Source organism: Mycteria americana, chromosome 4 (assembly GCF_035582795.1).
Source record: "Mycteria americana isolate JAX WOST 10 ecotype Jacksonville Zoo and Gardens chromosome 4, USCA_MyAme_1.0, whole genome shotgun sequence".
Classification (NCBI taxonomy): domain Eukaryota; kingdom Metazoa; phylum Chordata; class Aves; order Ciconiiformes; family Ciconiidae; genus Mycteria; species Mycteria americana.
The window spans coordinates 50,543,528-50,560,440 of record NC_134368.1 but is presented as its reverse complement, the minus strand read 5'-3'; the positions used below and the strand labels follow the sequence as shown (position 1 = coordinate 50,560,440).

Sequence of the window (16,913 nt, the reverse complement as noted above, 5' to 3'; positions counted from 1 at the left end):
CTGCTGGTACTTCAGCCTGATCTCAGACTGGGCCTCTTCCTGACCCTTTGACTGAAAAGAACTGGTTGAGTTTGATAATTTAGGAGCTTTAAGGGAAGAAAGCACCTATTCTCAACTACCTGTTGATGGTGTACCATGTCTTATCAGTCTTGCACAGGTGCACAGGCTTGTTTGAAGACTTGAGACATTTTTTTATGTAAGTAATTGAACAAACACTGCTTCTGTTGTGTGTTGACTTTTCTACTGTTCTTGTACACTTTAGTTGACTAATGAAGCTGTCTCACAGTGTTTAGGGGTAGGTTTTTGCAAGGGGTGAAATGGTCAGTTTCTTTTAGTTTTGGAGAGTGTTAGGGTGCCCTTCCCTCTTCAGGTGCTTTTAAATGGTGTGCATTTCTTCTGGGAATGTCTCTTCTAGGTTATACTTTAGGTCATTCTTGAAAGCAGTGGTTTCACAGCTGCTGCTCCTGTTCATAGCTCCTGTTCAAGCTTTGGTTCTTGAATTGCATTGGTGCTTTTAAGTTCTTGTTTCTGCATTTCGCTTTAGATTTACTGCTGTTGACTGAATGAGAGTTGCATACCAACAGTTTAGTCAGAAGGTGGCACTATGTTATGATAAAATAAGAAGCAAGTTAAACTAATTTAAAGTTTGGAATAATTACTTTTCTTTTTGTAACACATGATTAAACTCATTGCACTTCTCTAATATTCTTGTTTATTATTAGCTAGTACAATTTTTTTTTTTGGCCAGGCTCACCTTTTTTGTAGTTCGAGATACATAAACTACTCTAAGGGTCAAGGTGCATAGAAAGTATTTGTCTGGCCCCACATGTCTCATCTGTGTCTGACACCCTCCCCACCCCCCCATATCAATAGGTTAAATTTTAGTGTTTCTTTTCTCTTACATCTTGAAGCTTTAAATTACTTCTGTCTGAGCTGTGCTAGCATATTAATGTGATTTTGGTATGTGATTAAATTAATGTATACAGACCTAGTATATCAGAATATTACCAATAGGAGTTTGAAATAAAATCAACTGTTATGAAACCAATCAAATATTTTCATATAGATCACTCATTAGGAATTTAAGACAAATACTAACCTGTTTCTTCTTAGGAAGGTGCAATGGCTCAAGAGTCTCCCAAAAATTCAGCAGCAGAAATTCCTGTGACTAGCAATGGACAGCTGGAAGATTCTCACGAGCACAGCTTTAACAGGGTAAGAATTTTCCTTGCTGTCTAACAAGGTACCATTATCAGAAATGCTGAAGGTACAATGCAATGCATAGCAGACTTCACTTGACATAGTTTTCTAGAGCTTTAATGGAAAAACTCCTTTGAAGCTCATAAATTATTGTTAAAGTTGACATAACAGAATGTGATTGCACATTGCAATATTCTTTTTTGTATAAAAGGCATGTTAGTAGTGGCAAATATTTCTGAACATGAAATAGTGTAAAGAATTGGGTGTTCTGTAATGCACAATCAAGTGTATATGCGTCTACATTCTTGTCTCTGATCATTGAGGATACTGATTTTTAATCTAACAATTTTATTCATAAAACAGGACAACAAACATGTTTAAAGTATGAGACTTAACAGGTCCTGTGAATTCAGGCTACCAAATCCTAAATTTTTTATGAAGAAGTATCAAATTGTTCGAGGCAAGCTACTTCTAAGGTGTATTAAGTTTGGAGGCAACATGCCTAAAAGTAGGTAGTCATGTTCTGATTTGAAGTTGTAAACAGGAGAGAAGTAACACTTTTTGTGTTGAAACTGAAAAGATGCTACTGTATTGCTGTATGCTATATAGATGAGATTTATCAGAATTCATCTTATTTGTTGTATGTTGAAAAAAGTTACGCTTCCATAATCATCTGTATGCAATTTGAGTTCTTTCTCTTAACCTTGAGAGAATTTACTACTGGTTCTTGTTGTGTTTGGCTGCCCAGCAGAGGGTGCCACGATATAGTTTATGGAATTTGGGGTTGGTTTTCTTTACTTTTATTTTGCTTTTCTGTTGGAAATATGAAGCCTAGTTAATTATCCCCATTTATCTGATACCTGTTGAGACTTAGATTTCAAGGAAATCTCTAAGCTTTAACAGTCCCATGCTGACTTGCAGTGCAGGGTTATTTCTAAAAGAAATACTGGGCAGAACTTCAACATTTTATTCTGTCCTACTAAAATGCTGATTAGAGGGGGGAACCTTCATAGGTTTGAAAACAAATTGTGTATACATCCTGAATATTGGTAAAATAAATATCTACCTAATTTTGTCTTCTGGTTTTAGCTTTAATGGAAAAACTCCTTCAAAGCTGATAAATTATTGTTAAAGTTGACTTAAAAAAACAAAGCAGATACTGCACATTGCAATAACTTTTTTGTATGAAAGGTATATTAGTAGTGGCAAATTTTTTCTGAATGTTAAATAGTATAAAGTATTGGGTACTCTGTAATGCACAATCAAGTGTATACATTTCTAATTATTGACTCTAAGCCTTGAGGATGCTGATTTTTAATCCAGCAATTTTATTCCTAGAACAGGAAAACAGCCATTTAAATATATAAAAGTATCATTTTAAACATATATTTATTATATTATCGTTATAAATAAAAATGTTATTTATGTATTTAAAATGCTAAAAAATAAAATACATCCTGAAAACAACATCTGAGACAATTTGACTATGATTGCAGGATAGCTGTATAGTGAGCATGGCTGCAAAAAAGTATAAAACTTCATGAGATGGAAATGCATCCATATTAGAGCTCTTACTAAAAAATACTGCACTTATTACTGGGCATTTTTTCTACTTCTGCTGAATCGGCCATGACTTTTTTTTTACGAATTGCACTCCAATGAGGGAAGGCTTATGTTTCTTACGATTTGTTGTTCAACTAAGATCTACCAGTAACGTAATGTAGAAAATTAGCACTATGTTTAATGAAATAAAGTTACAACTAAATTTTTATAAAGATGTATCGGGGGGGGGGGGGGGGAGGGCAACAAAAAACACCTTCAAGTGGTAATGAATTTGGGTTCACCTGGAAGTAGAGAAACAGATTTACTGTTTTTAAGTCTGATGACCTTGATGGTGCTGTGACTTGACTGCTGGCTAAGTTATCATTTCCTTACGTAATAATTGCTTCTTCAGTGTAGTGCGTCCAATGCGTATTTATTAGTTACAGTAAATGGAACTTGCACTCTCATTGACTGGGTCAGAACTCTTGTTCAGTCAAAATATAATCACCATTTTCTATGGAAAGTTGAAATGTTAAGGTAGCTTTTGTCTATGGCCACATATAAAAGGTGAAGTAGGTTTTTGCTGGCATGCTAATTATTTTGCTGGCTTGGAGTTAACTATATTTTGAAACTTCCACTTCCACAAAAATGGGTCAAATATCTAGTCGAGTTGCAGAAAATTTATACTATGCAAGCATAGTTGTGTTTGGTGCTGTAATTATTTTCACAATGCTTATTCTGAGATCAATGAAGATGAAGTGCACTTCAAATATTTTTTTGAACTGTCTTGTACAAGTTAACACCTGCATGTGTGACCTAAACTCAGAATACGTGATAATCGGGGCTTCTTATAAACAAAACAAAGAAAACAAACTTCTTGGAATTAACATCTAGGCCTGTTTACAAATCTGTTAGTCTCAAATTCTAATATTTAGCTTCTATTCATCTTGCTTTGTGTTTGTTATTTCTAATGCTTAATGCTATGCTTTCTCTTTTTATCCTTGCCAGGTAATTTTATTTTTGACCTAAAGCAATATGCATTGCACCACAAAATTTCTGTGCCAAATTTTCAGGGGTCTTTTTTTCTATCGACTTATGGAAATGACAAGCCAACTACTGATTTTTAGGAGGTCACTTAAGAAAAGGGCACTTTAAGTTGTCCTGTTAACCACAGTGCTCGGTAAGAGTATGTGACCACAGCAGAGTTTAGAGCACTCAGACTCCAATATACTGATTTCAATTACACCTTTTTGGGAAGCTGGGGAATGAGGTTATTTTAGTTTCTTGTTTTCTTATCGTTATGATCAGGGAGCCGTTCATCTAGATGTTGTATAATTCAGATGTAAACAATAAAACATAATTTATCCTGTATTTTTTATTTGGTCTTGTACAGCTATTTTGCGGCAAACACTTGAGCAGCTTTGATTGTATGTTTCTGATAGACTGAGTAAAGAGGTAGTTGTACAACCTTTTCTTCAGGGTTCTTTAATTACAAAACTAAACTTTCCTCCAGACTCAAGTTCTATTTAGCACTTCCATCAGACCTCATCCATAAGCTGCTCAGGCATGAAAACGCACATTTATTTTCCACCAAATGCAGTTATTTGTATGTATTCAAGCATGAGAAGTATTTCATTTTGCAAGGCAATGCAGTGCAAATGTATTTACCTGGAAATGGCAATTAGGGTTGCTCCTTCTTTGAATAAGAATGCCATTAGTTGTGCATAACATCAGACAGCGGCATAGATTGCCATAATGTCATTTAGAAGGAAGCATATTAGTTTCAGTCTTGTGGGAATGTGATATAGCAATACTTGATTCCTTACATTTCCTTACACCAATTCTTGGTTCCTTACATTTAAGAAAGAGAATCAAAAGCGTATTTATAAGGTAACTTAAATAAGTTTGCCTAACTGTAAAGTCTCATTCAGAAATATGCTGCTACATTCTAATTCTGTCTTGTTTGTAATAATAAGAGACGCCTGTGGAATTCTGACAAGTTTTGTCCTGCCCATATGATGGATGGAAACTTTTTTTAACTAAAAAAGCCTGTAGCTTCAGTTGTCATTGGATGAAATGTCTAATGTCCTTTATTATGAAAAACCTTGACCCAGTGCTTTTCAGCTCTCCAAGCTCTGTTGGAACTCACTTAAGATTTAAAAACTTGGTGTATAGAACCGTTTGCCAATGTTCGCATGCTTGTTAGTCTGTCTTAATAACAGAGGACTTCAGCATTTCCTAATCAAACATGTTTTTCTTACTACTTTGTACAAGACAACTCAGAAAAAAAAAAAGTCTTCCCGGTTCTATTCTTCACTGGTTTATTTCACTTATCCCTGACTTCTAGAACATGGTTTTCCTCCCATGCTATTATAATTACGTGATTAGAATAGTGGTGTTTTAATGTTACTGAGGGGATTGGGAGCTGAGGACTGTGGGAAGGAGTGAGGAAGTATATTATTCCTAATTCAATAACATGCCATATAGTGTGAAAGCTGCATAGGAATAAATTAAATTAATCAAAAAACTGTTTGGTCTGCCTGTAAAGGTATTCAGGCAGCTGTAAGCTATTTGTTATGTTTAAACTGTTGTACAAAATCTATATGAAGTTCTTGTCAGTCTGAGTCTCTGAAATTTTCGGTTGTTTTCTTTCATTTTCAGTGTAGACTCTCTTCTCCTGGCTCTTTGTACTCTTATGGGGACAAAGCCATTATTAAACATGCATGTAATAACAGTAATAAACTTTAGGCTGCAAAAGATAAATTAACTTTGTTGTGAGTCTTCGATTCATCTTATTAGAATTACGAAATAAGCTCTGGGATCTGATGAATCTGAGTGCATGTGTTCAGTATCTTGTTCTGTAATTTTATTGCAAGACTGCACAAATAGATAAGGTCAATTCTTTTTTGTCTTTTGCCTTCTGGAAAAAATGCCAGCCTTGTCACTCACATTCCACCTGAAACATCTGAGTTCATCTCATAGGTTTTGCGATGTTGACTGGCATAGTTAGATTTTACCTTGGGCAATTGTATTTTAATTAATGTAGACTGATTTAAAATATATTTCTGTGTGTCAGTTCTAGAAAACTGTTTTTAGGAGATGAAACAAAAAAGACCAGTCTTTCTTTTTGTTGCCAAGTGGTCTGCTTCATACAGTCTTAAAAACCAAAAATGTGAATGTTAATGATGAGAGTAGAAGGGAAACTAATTTAAAACTGGATTGTGGTATGGCATTAGGTAAGTCAAAAGGGATGTAATAGAAAGGGTCTTCTGAGTGAAGAGCAATGTGTGGGAGAATAGAAGAAATGTGTCAGTCCATGTTGTTTGCCACTTCAGCATAGATTAAAGCCTTCAGCTCTCCTCCCATTTATTTTTATGCTTGAATTTATATTGATGTGAGGATCTAGTGGCCTAATTCATGGAAAATAGGAGCTGAGTGATAAAATAGCACAAAGAGAAGAAGAAAATGCTGAATATGTACAAGGAGCTCCACTTGCACATGAATTAGGGTAAGAAGTTAAAGTTTAGAGCCAGTTATCTTACTGGATAGATGTTATGTCTATCTACATAACATCTTGTTTTGTGGGACTTGTAATCTTTAAAACTTTAAACTGTGAACTTTACAATGACATGTGTTGCAAATTTTTCCTAAAGGTAACTTGCGTAGTTTTATTTAAAATGCCATGCATCATTAAAACATAAATGAGCATATGATTGATGCCAGTTTAGTTACTTCACTTTTAAGGGACTCCTTGAACTAGCTAGTGATGTGGGGTTTTAAAAATACCTTTATTAATAGTAGTAAAGGCAAGTCAAACCATATCTTTTAAACTTACTATTGGTACTAAGCAAAAGATAATGCTTAGTCATGCATTCATAATGGCCTGACATAACTAAGAAATTAATACAATGTCGTTTGCTTGCTTGCCTCTTAGTCTTGACTAAGTAAGCAGACCTCGACTAAGTAAGTGGGCCTCTAGTAAGTTTCTGCTAAGGTAGTTTCTGCTGGTGGAGAAACAGTACAGTTTGGTATCTTTCCCCTCTTCATTTTAGATTATTATGGAGAGCATGGATAGGAAGTATCTTTTTGGAAATAGCCTTGTAATTCAGCCAACATTCCTTCATGAACATGAATTCTGAGTGACTTCTTTGCTGTGTCTGCTGTCTCGACAGGACTAATATGTCAAAAATTCGTACTGGTTCTTCTAGATGATCTGTATAATAAACCGATTAATATCTTTGTTAGTTGCATAAATAAGGCTAACCTTATTAAAATATGTTTAGTTTAATATGCTGATTTGAACTAATTAAAATGGGATTTTAACAAAGGGTTAAAGTGGTTTAAATGCTCTATACAATATAGGTTTGCACTGCCTTGACTAGACCAAATTAAGCTAGTGCAGCTGTTCTGTGTACCTGTATTTCATGCTTTTGTTTCTTTGAGCCTTTAGCATGCTAAATGGCTAAGAATGGGATAGGTAATCCAGCCTTTTGACTTCTTGGGAATCTTCTGAGTTTAGGGTTTTTATACCTCTAGCTCTGGGTCTCAGTGAAGTTACAATACTAAAATACTTCTCCTAGATGATAATTGCATAAACCTGCAATGGTTTTCAGCCTCATACAACTGAAAATTATGAATGAAGTTTGGTTTTTTGTGGTCGTGATCCCTTAACAGATTTGTGGTTTTGAAACGTATCAACAAATTTTGATGCATTCTAAAGACTTGATTTCCCTTGTACAAAGAAGGGGGGAAATCACTTAGAGTTTGAAAGCAGATCTTCTGATCGTCAAAACCTTTCTCTTAGCTAGAAGAGCAAAACGTAGTCAAAGTATAATCACCTTGTAGTAGGGGAATCTGTCCTCGCTTCCCACATTGTAACAGCAAACCTACATTTGGTGGGAACAAAAAAGAAAGCTATTTACATTGCCTTCTTACCCCTCTAAACTCTCCTTAAGTACCCTTATGCCTTCTCTTAAATGTGAAGTTTTGTTGCATGTCTTTTCTTATTCTAAGGCTGTTTCTAAATTATCCTTCTTTGTAAATTATTGAAGGGATAAATTGCTTTGTCAGAATGATTACAGATTTTCAGGTAGCTTTTTTTGTTTATCTACATTTGTGGGGGGAAAAAAAAGCAAGCACTATCAGTTGCAAGAATGACATGTTAAAAATTGAAGTTTACATGCAGAAGCATGTCTCCACTGAACAGTAACTTGCATGTTTATAAACAACAAAAAGGTAGTGTATTGATGATCACCGACTTTTTGATGACAATTCTGGTCATGTATAAATCAACAAATGGTAAATCTTTCTTTTAAATTCAGATGCAAGGATATCTTTCTTCAGCAGGGTATATTTCAACTGGTTAATATAGGTGTTTAAAACAGATTTGAATGCAGTTCTTTACACTGAACTTTGCCTTTTTGCCAATGAAAAAAGTGTAGAACTCTTTGAACAAATATGTGTTTGTGTACATATACATACATATGTATATATATATTTATGTAAAAAACCCTGATGTGTATATATACACAATTGTAGATCTTAATAATTTTCATGATCCAAATATCAGGTTTGTATTTAAGAGAAGGATGTATTGTAATATTCTGATTTATTTAACTCTGTAGTTTGTTCAGCCTATGTTTGGCTTCTAATTAGAATTAAGTTGAATGTACAGTAGTAGTACAATTGCTTAAGTTTAGATATAAACTTCTGTCTTTACAAAGCAGATGTTCTGCATTTTAACCTTAAATACAGATGATTGCTTAGATTCCTATTGCGAACATGCTTAAGCAGGTTAGCTGTCTACGTTTCTTTGGCTACAGATTTAGATATTTCTGAAAACTATACAACGTGCCAAGGTGCCTTCAGGAAAAAAAAAATTGATGCCATGTCCTTTTTGTTAAATCAGTGCATCTTCTCCTCTGCAATCTGGTTATCCTTTTTCAAGTCTCTCTGCTTTTTCAGCTCCTAGTGACTTGCTACATTTTGAGTTAAATGGACTCTGTCTATTAGCTAAACTAAGTTGAAGCAAAGGCTTTCCAGCATACCACCAACTGCGAGTACTTAAATGGAAGCACCAGTGTTAAGTCAGTTGTGAAGACTGAAAACAGTATGTATCCAATGTTGTGATATGCTTAATTTGTGAGATCAGGTTCTGCATGTGACTACTATTTGTTGTTCATGCTGTTTATTTTTCCTTTTTTTATAATGCTTCAGATACACAAATATAGCATAATCGGTTATTAAATAGCCAGTTCGTGTGAGTGAAAGTGTGGCTATAGGAATTGGTTACTCTGATTGCAATAACATCCTGGGTTTTCGATGTCAACAAGACTTCTATTCTGCTGGAATTCATATGTTTGTAGCTCTTCCTTTGTTCTTCTTCCCAGGAGTTTGTCGTAAGCTAAAGACAACTAACTAAATCTGTGGGGACGTGATCCAAAGCCACTTCTTGACATTCTGAGCCTCTAGGCAGTATCATTCTTATGCACTAGCTTGCTTCTGGTTTGTGGATTGAGTGACTACAGTAATATGTCAAACATAGATTGCATTTTAAAGGTTGCGTTTTCTGTGTAATTAGGAGCATTGCATGTATCATAAATAGTTACTGCACGTGCCCAGGCACTGACATCTTAAAGCTATGTATAGTTTTTCTCTGCAAATTTCACTATTGCTCCTCTATACTTTTTCATCTTTTTTGCCTCTGTATGGAAGCAGAGGGGATGCAAAAGAGTTCCTGACTCCAGAAACTGCCAGTTCTCCAATTTCTTGATGCTTAATTTTTTGCAAGTGTATTTCACCTTTTTGCTTTCACTTTGAGTAGCTTTTCGCTCACTTTTTACTTTTACAAATTAGTGGTTTTAAATTGCTTTGAATACCTGAACATTTTTTAAAGCACTAAATATATTCCATAACACCAGAGGCTTAAACTTCAGTCAGATGGCTGGAAATATAGTCCAGGAAACCTCTGGGAGCTCTTTGTAGAGGTGGGCAAGATAGCAAAAATGGGCAGTAGGATGGTATGTGAATTATGGTATATGAATTAATAGTTCAGTAATAGGCCTGCATTGGGTTTCTATGAAGACTTCAGTTGCCTGAAAGTTGGTTGTAGTAGTTCATCTAGCTCTCAAAAGTTAAAAGTGATTCCAGGCAATTTTAAATCAATGTGTTTCAAAAGCAAACAATTAAATGGCAACTTTGTGCTGTGAGCACTTGTGATGTAGAGTAAGTGCTCAGAAGGAAGTTGTTGAAGTAATGCTTTTCTGGCTGTTTCTCCTATGTCAAATATTAAAGAGATTTCATGTGCTATTTGTAGAAATTAAGGATGCTGTGAATGTTAAAGCTATTTCTTGCTGAGAGTGAAATAATTTTTTTTTTTATCTTTAACATTATGATGGTTGCTTCCACATTTTTGGTTTGTAAAATGTTGTCTGCTCTTAGTCTTCGATCATTCTGTACCCCTGTCAGTTTTTAACTGGAAACATTATTAAACCGATATGGTTGTTTGGACCAGCTTCAAGCCACATAACATAATGTTGTGGGATACAATCTTGGTAACTGCTGCTCTAAGAGATGGCATTCTAGTTGTTCATCAATATATATAAAAAAATTCTACACTTATATTCTATAATTCTACACTTATTCATACTTATTCTACAATAAGTAGAATAAATTGGAGTTTCGCATTCATTGATGTTTTATTTGTGCATCGCAGTAGAATGCTGTTGACACCAGCGAAGACAATCCAGGCTAAAGGCAGAATTGCCTGTCTGAGAGTGGCTGAAATTGCATTATAATACTTTTGAGTCACTTTTATCTTTTTTTTAAACATTAACTTTGCATTTTTATTCAAATATTTCAAAGGACTTGAAACATTCGTTACCAGTTGGACTTGGACTTTCTGAAACCAAAATAACATCTCATGGCTTTGACAGCACCAAAGAGGGAGTCGTTGAGGCGGGACCATTTCCAGGTAAAGGTAACTGCTTTTTTGTCTTTATTTCTCAATTTAAAATCTTTAGGCATATTTTCATATGGTCAGGAATGCAGTGTTCTGTAGCTGCTTTGAGCATTTTGGTGTAAATGTACACGTTGAGATGTGCATTAGTGACAACATTTTTATCTTCTCTGGTAGCTGGGTTGTTAAAATAGAGAATATATGCTACACTTGTAATATCTGTCAAGGGACCAGTGGAAACTACTTAGTGTTAAATTGGTCTGCATTTACAGGAAGGGAAGTCCTTGAGCACCTTGAAATGGTGTCAGACTGAAGAATTTTACTATTACCTTGCATTGAAATTTTCTTTAAGTGTTGCAGGTATTGTTCTGATTTGAAACATAACTGGAGAGTTATTTATTTCTTGACAGACAGTTCACTTACCTGGAGCAGATTAATGAGTGGAATTCTTCTTTGTTGCCCCTGAGACTTGTCTCTCCTTTTTTGTTATAGTGCATATATTACTTTAATTTATTATTGTCAGGAGTCATAATGCTTTGGGTCTCTTTTTCCAGGTACTACCTAATGAAAAAGTGTCTGTTCTCATATTTTCTCAGCACAGGGTTGCGGTTGTTTATAGCAGAAGGATTTTAGTTAATATTTAATTCACTATGCAAGTATTAATGTATGTTTTAGATAATCTAAGCTAGTATTAAACAATGAGAAATACAAAGTGATAAACAAGCCAGTAGTGTCAGTGTTTCCCATCTGTCTAAAAACAATAGAGTGCCACGATATAGTATGTGCAAGTGATCTTTTAATGAATTATAGCTTCGACAATTTCTGAATTTGAAAGGTTTAAAATGATCTCAAATGAGCAGCTGTGAAAATATGTCTCTTTGTAGTTATAGATTTAATTTACATTTTGCTTCATTTCCTGTTTGGTAAAATGTTGTGTTTATGAAAACAGTGATTTACATGGTGTACTTTACATATATTACGAAGTGAATGCTGTGGTTTCTTTAAGTCTTTGAAAGTAGCAAAATATCTAGCTAAAAACTGGGCAGATGGCAAACCACTCACCATTCTTGCCTTTTTGTATTCTATTAGCAGGATAACTGTTGCAGCTGTTAAGTGCATTAGCCTGTAAGGGAAAAAGTGTCTAAGATGTGTTTCAAGCTACACTAATATGTTTGAAATCCAAATGTTCTGCAGTAAGTTACGTACACAAATTATGAGCTTTGGACATGTAATTTTTAACACTTTAGATATCACAGTTTTCCTCCAAGGATATTTTCTTCAGATTTTTCCTAATGCTCTAACCAAATCAGAGAGAGAGAGAAGTGGCAGAAACTAAGGCTTCTTAGGAAACTATGGACAAAAGTAGAATGATTGGCTTATTTCTGAAAATTCTATTTTCTGTTTGCATTCAAAAATGAAGCCCTAATAAGGACACTGAAAGTAGACAATACTGGAGGGGAAGGGCTTTTAGGATTTGGGGGATGTTGAATGATGAAGCATGCGCAAGGCTGCATTTATACTCTGTCAAATGATAAGGATTTTTTAAACTGCTTGTCTTAGCTCGCTTGCTGCAGTGATTCAGTCTTTAGGCCTTTAGCAGGATCTTGCAGTCAAACTTTTATGCCTGGATGAATCCAGTTGCAGCTCTTATGCAATGTGTTGCTACGGAAGGACACAGCAAGTGAGCTACCTTTCAATCTTATCTTTTCTGTGCAATTGGATCCAAATCATTGGATTAATTGTACCCCATGTTAGTAGTGCTCTATAGTATGTTTAAAAGGCAAAAGCTGATTGTTGATTCAGTTACTTGGGAGTGATATTTTTGGTGTTACTGATAATTAAATGTTGTTGAAACTGAAGTTTAGATTTGATTTCCTCTAGCACACTGTCAGCCCTGAAGTATCTCAGAATTTCTCAGCAAAAGCAATAAAAGCTTCCCCCCAATATGATGATTATGCATCACTACAGAGAAAAAGCTAATTTGTTTGGTTTTTAAATCCTGAAAACTTCATAAGAATGCCACTTTACATTTAAGTGATATAAAGGAGTTGCAAAACTCTGAAAAGTATAATCCTAACCCAGTTTAGAGAACACACATGGAGCAGGTTATTTAAAGTTGGGTTTGGTTTTTTTTTTTTAAAGAGAATAAGCAAGTGCTGTAAAATGTTTCTTTTGGGAAGGAGATTACACACCTTAACAGCTTAATGGCTCATACGATTTTCAGGATAGCTTATTGCTGTGTGTTTACACAGACTTATAAGCAGATGTTAATCAAGTATATCTGAAATTGGCACAGATTTCAGAGTTTACTTCACCCCTTAATGCTGTGAGTACCATTCAGTGACAGTGCAGTGTGAAGGTCTACCTAGACCTGAAAAAGGAGGTTTCAGCTGTGGAAGCTTTATACAATAGTCTTTCATGGGATTTTCTGTTGATAGTATATACTTTACTGATGAAGCTGTCAGTTGTATTTTGATTACTCTTACAAAAAAAAAAAAACCCAAAAGTTTGGCGTCGTGACCTAGAGAAGAAGATTAAATCATGAAAACTTGGAGTAGTTCACATGAACAGCTGCACCTCTTAAAAAGCATTTCCATCAGAAATTCCAGCAACTTTTCTGTGAATCCTTCTATTTAGTGTGTTGCTGAAGCAAATGTTTCTTAGTTTTGGTTTGTTGTTTTTTTTTTTTTTAAAAAAAACCAATCTCTGTAAAAGTGCACATTGCCTTCTAAGGGAAGATGATGGATTTTCATGGTTAAATATGTCCCCTTTTCAGGCTCCTCAGCATCACCCAAATCATCTGTTATATCTCCTAGCAGTGCAGCAGCTAGCAGACTGGCTGGACAAGGTTGTGATTTAATTATTCCCACAGGTATCATAGCACTGAATGGATAACGCCCTTGTCTCTGCTGACACTGTACTAACTCTTCCATGTCTCTAATAATTTGATTCACTGTTGGTTGGAAATATAACTTCTGGGATTTTTTGGTAGCTCTCATTTCTGGCTTTTAACAGTTCACAAAGTAACCTCTGCTTTCCTTTCTGTATGCTGCTTTTTGCTCTATACAATTTAAAAAATAATTACCAAATGTTAATAATAACAAACAGTAGCTAAAATGGGAGTAACCAAAATCTTTTATTTAGGTTAAAGCTGAAACTTTTGGTGGCTTTTGCCAAAATGATCACATATTCCAGTAGAATAGAGTATGAGGTGGCCATTAGGAATTCACAACACCCAAACTAGGCTTTGCCACTTGACTCATTTTGTGCCTATGGGCAAATTACTTAACATCTTTGTCTGTTTCCTCCTATATAAAAGGAGAAAACCTATTCAGTTACCTCATAAGGGTGTTGAGAGGATTAATTACTTAATGTTTGCACAGCATTTTGAAGACTTAAAGAACAGAGTAGAGCTTGATGCTAAAGGAGTATCTTGAGGCATCTGTATAGACTTTATTCCACACTCATATTTACATAAATAACCTGTCAAGGCTAAGGTGACTGTAAGTAGCAGTAGGGATTAGAGGCAGGAGTAGTCAAAATTGTACATGAATAAATAAAAATGTTGCTTAAAAAGTGGTAGTGCTTTGCAATTCTTACGATTTTGGACACTACGAAATATTTTTGCAAAATTAAAACTTAGAATCCACGTGATATCCCATACTAGCTTGAAAATGCTAAATATTGGCCATTAATGTGTGGTGATTAGCCCCAGATATTTTAATTTGTTGCTTTAAATCTTTTCTTTGTTGCTGTTTTTATATTGGTGGTTTGTAGAATTAATTATTCCTAATACAATGAGCTAATAAAGCTGAAATAAATATTGGCTGAACACATCTTCTGGAAAGGATGACATTCATTGGAAAAGATAAAAACTGTTTTGAAATGTATTAGTTGTACTCTGTGACAACAGTTTTTATATGCTGATAATTTTCATTTAATGGTCTGCAGGTTGTAAACAGACTTTTAGGTTGGCTAAATCCAAGAGGGAGGGTGTTCAACTGTTGGAATTTTAAAATATAGATTAAGTAATAAACATGTCTCAAGAGCTGTTTTAAGGTTGGTTAGTAAAACTCCGTGCATTCAGGTAAGCTTTATTCAGCCTATTACTACACGAAATACTGATATATATATATATACACACTTTAAATCAGTTTTAAAATAATTCTTTTTTTCTGGAATTGATTTTGAAAATCTGCATATTCGTCTAAAGTTCTTACTGTCACCTTGCTCTGCTTTTGCATGTGCAATTGCACAAATCTTCCATACCTGCTATTAATCCTTTAAAACAACAAAACCCAAAGCCTTGAAGACTTGCTTTGTGTCTGACGTAGGGGGCAGAGCTCAGCAGAAGAGTGGACCTGTTGTGTTAGCAGATGAAGTAAAGAATCCAGCAATGGAGAAATTGGAATTGGTGAGAAAGTGGAGCCTAAACACTTACAAGGTATGCAGACATATATTTGTGTGTGTATGTATGTATTCTGGAAAGGAGTTTGCTACTAGATTGGGCTAAAGCTTTCAAAGTATTGTACTACTCTATGAAAGTAATCTGTTGTTGCAGTGAGCATAAGCAAGAATGCACAGGGAAGGCTTAGTTTTCTTCCAAGTGTAGCATTCTTTGTAAGCCTCTTTACATTCCTGGTTTTAAGTGGAAAATCTTTCATAGGTATTATTGATTTAACAAGGTAAAGAATGTTCCATTTCTAATGTCCCCTTCAACATACAGAATGTACAGATTTCAGCACTAATATTTGTAATTAAATCTTTTTGCTATCTTTGAGTTGATTGCTGATACAATAAAATTTTAGCTGATGGGAGTAAGTCAGGCCCATCTACAAGTTCCATACTTGTTAATCGCTATTCTGATGGTTTTGTTCTGTCCTGGCTGATTGGTTTTTCTTAGTGAATTTTTGCTTTGATTCATGTGTGTTTTACTTTTATATGGTGCTTCTTTGAGATCAACTGGGATTTGATGAAATTAAAATAATAATAAAAGAATAAAGAAAAGGTGTTTAAAGCACACAGGTTTGCCAAAAGTGGCTCTCATTAAAAAGCCATAAGGTAAGGAACAATTGTCAGGGAATACATTACTGTCAGGAGTTTTAAACAAAGACCAGTTTTGAAAAGTAGCTTTTTGTTGTGCCCGCCAATTAAATGACAGAGGTGTGGACAGGTGGGTGGTTGTGCATCGGTGGGATCTACATCAAACCATGAAGAAATGAAGAATCTCTGGAAAAAAACACAAGTCTGAAGCCCTCCAGTGTTCTTAAGTCCAGATAATGACTTCCTCCCCAGAGGATGGGAAGCAAGGATGGAGACATTCTACCCACTAGTAAATGCTGTTCTTTGTGTTAGAATCAGAAGTTTGCATCTTTTTTTGTCTAATTAAATGGCTTTTAGAATTTCTACTTTTCTTGTAATCTAAATTTTGTAGCAACTGCAGAAGTCTGTCAGCTACTCCTGGAGCGTGCTGTGGTCCAATCAGAATACGTGCTATTCAGCTGAAGCCATTCTTTAAAGTTCTCTGTTTAAGAAACAGTGATTGAATTGAGATTGAATCTGATATACCACAACTAAATAGGAGAGGACTTGACCTTACTCTTTCTTTTTGGTGCCTTGATTTAGAAAACAAAACCAAAAAAATCCCCATGTCTCAATTGCAAACCCACTTACATGAAGCAATAGCCAGAGGACTAGTAAAAAATGCTGGGAAGAGTGGTCTCAGATCCTTGTTTAGAACATTATTTCTTGGCAGTAGTCTTTGCAAAGTCTGAATTTTTAGATTTCTTTCTTGGCTTAAACCTCCCCCTTCCTGAAATCCAGAATCCCACCGGTTATGGTGTAGCAAACAGAGTAGCACTTTCAGAAAAATAAATGAATATGTTTTCTTGAAATCCATAATCTTGAAGTTGTTTCCCAAATAAGCCTAAGGACATAGGTCAGTTATGATCTTTGTAGAGTCCCATACTGACTTCTTGTATGGCTTTTTTGGAGGGATGAGATTGTTCAGAGAGAGCTTATGAATTCATTCTGAGCTGAGGGAGCATTATGCAAATGTCCTGGAGATGCCATACATTTGAAAACACCTTATATGTAGGCTACATACAAAAAGCATATTTAATTTGATTAAGGACAGTATTTCAGTTTGTGGATATACTGGCTTGCTTTGGTTCCCATTAGGAAGGTCGTGGGAAGAAGTCTCTTCCTCGTCTTG

General features: G+C 35.1%; 1 protein-coding gene across 9 annotated transcripts in view; it reads left to right on the top strand.

Moving 5' to 3' along the window:
* ARFIP1 (ARF interacting protein 1) overlaps positions 1-16,913 on the top strand; it is a 45,213-nt gene that overhangs the window by 8,978 nt on the left and 19,322 nt on the right. For 5 of the 9 annotated variants that reach the window (XM_075500456.1, XM_075500449.1, XM_075500458.1 and 2 more), the window contains 4 exons: positions 1,114-1,215; positions 10,606-10,720; positions 13,476-13,571; positions 15,034-15,143. In XM_075500456.1, coding sequence (XP_075356571.1) covers positions 1,114-1,215; positions 10,606-10,720; positions 13,476-13,571; positions 15,034-15,143 — 423 coding nt within the window. The remainder of the gene's footprint in view (positions 1-1,113; positions 1,216-10,605; positions 10,721-13,475; positions 13,572-15,033; positions 15,144-16,913) is intronic. The other 4 variants (XM_075500453.1, XM_075500451.1, XM_075500452.1 and 1 more) reach the window with 4 other exon arrangements.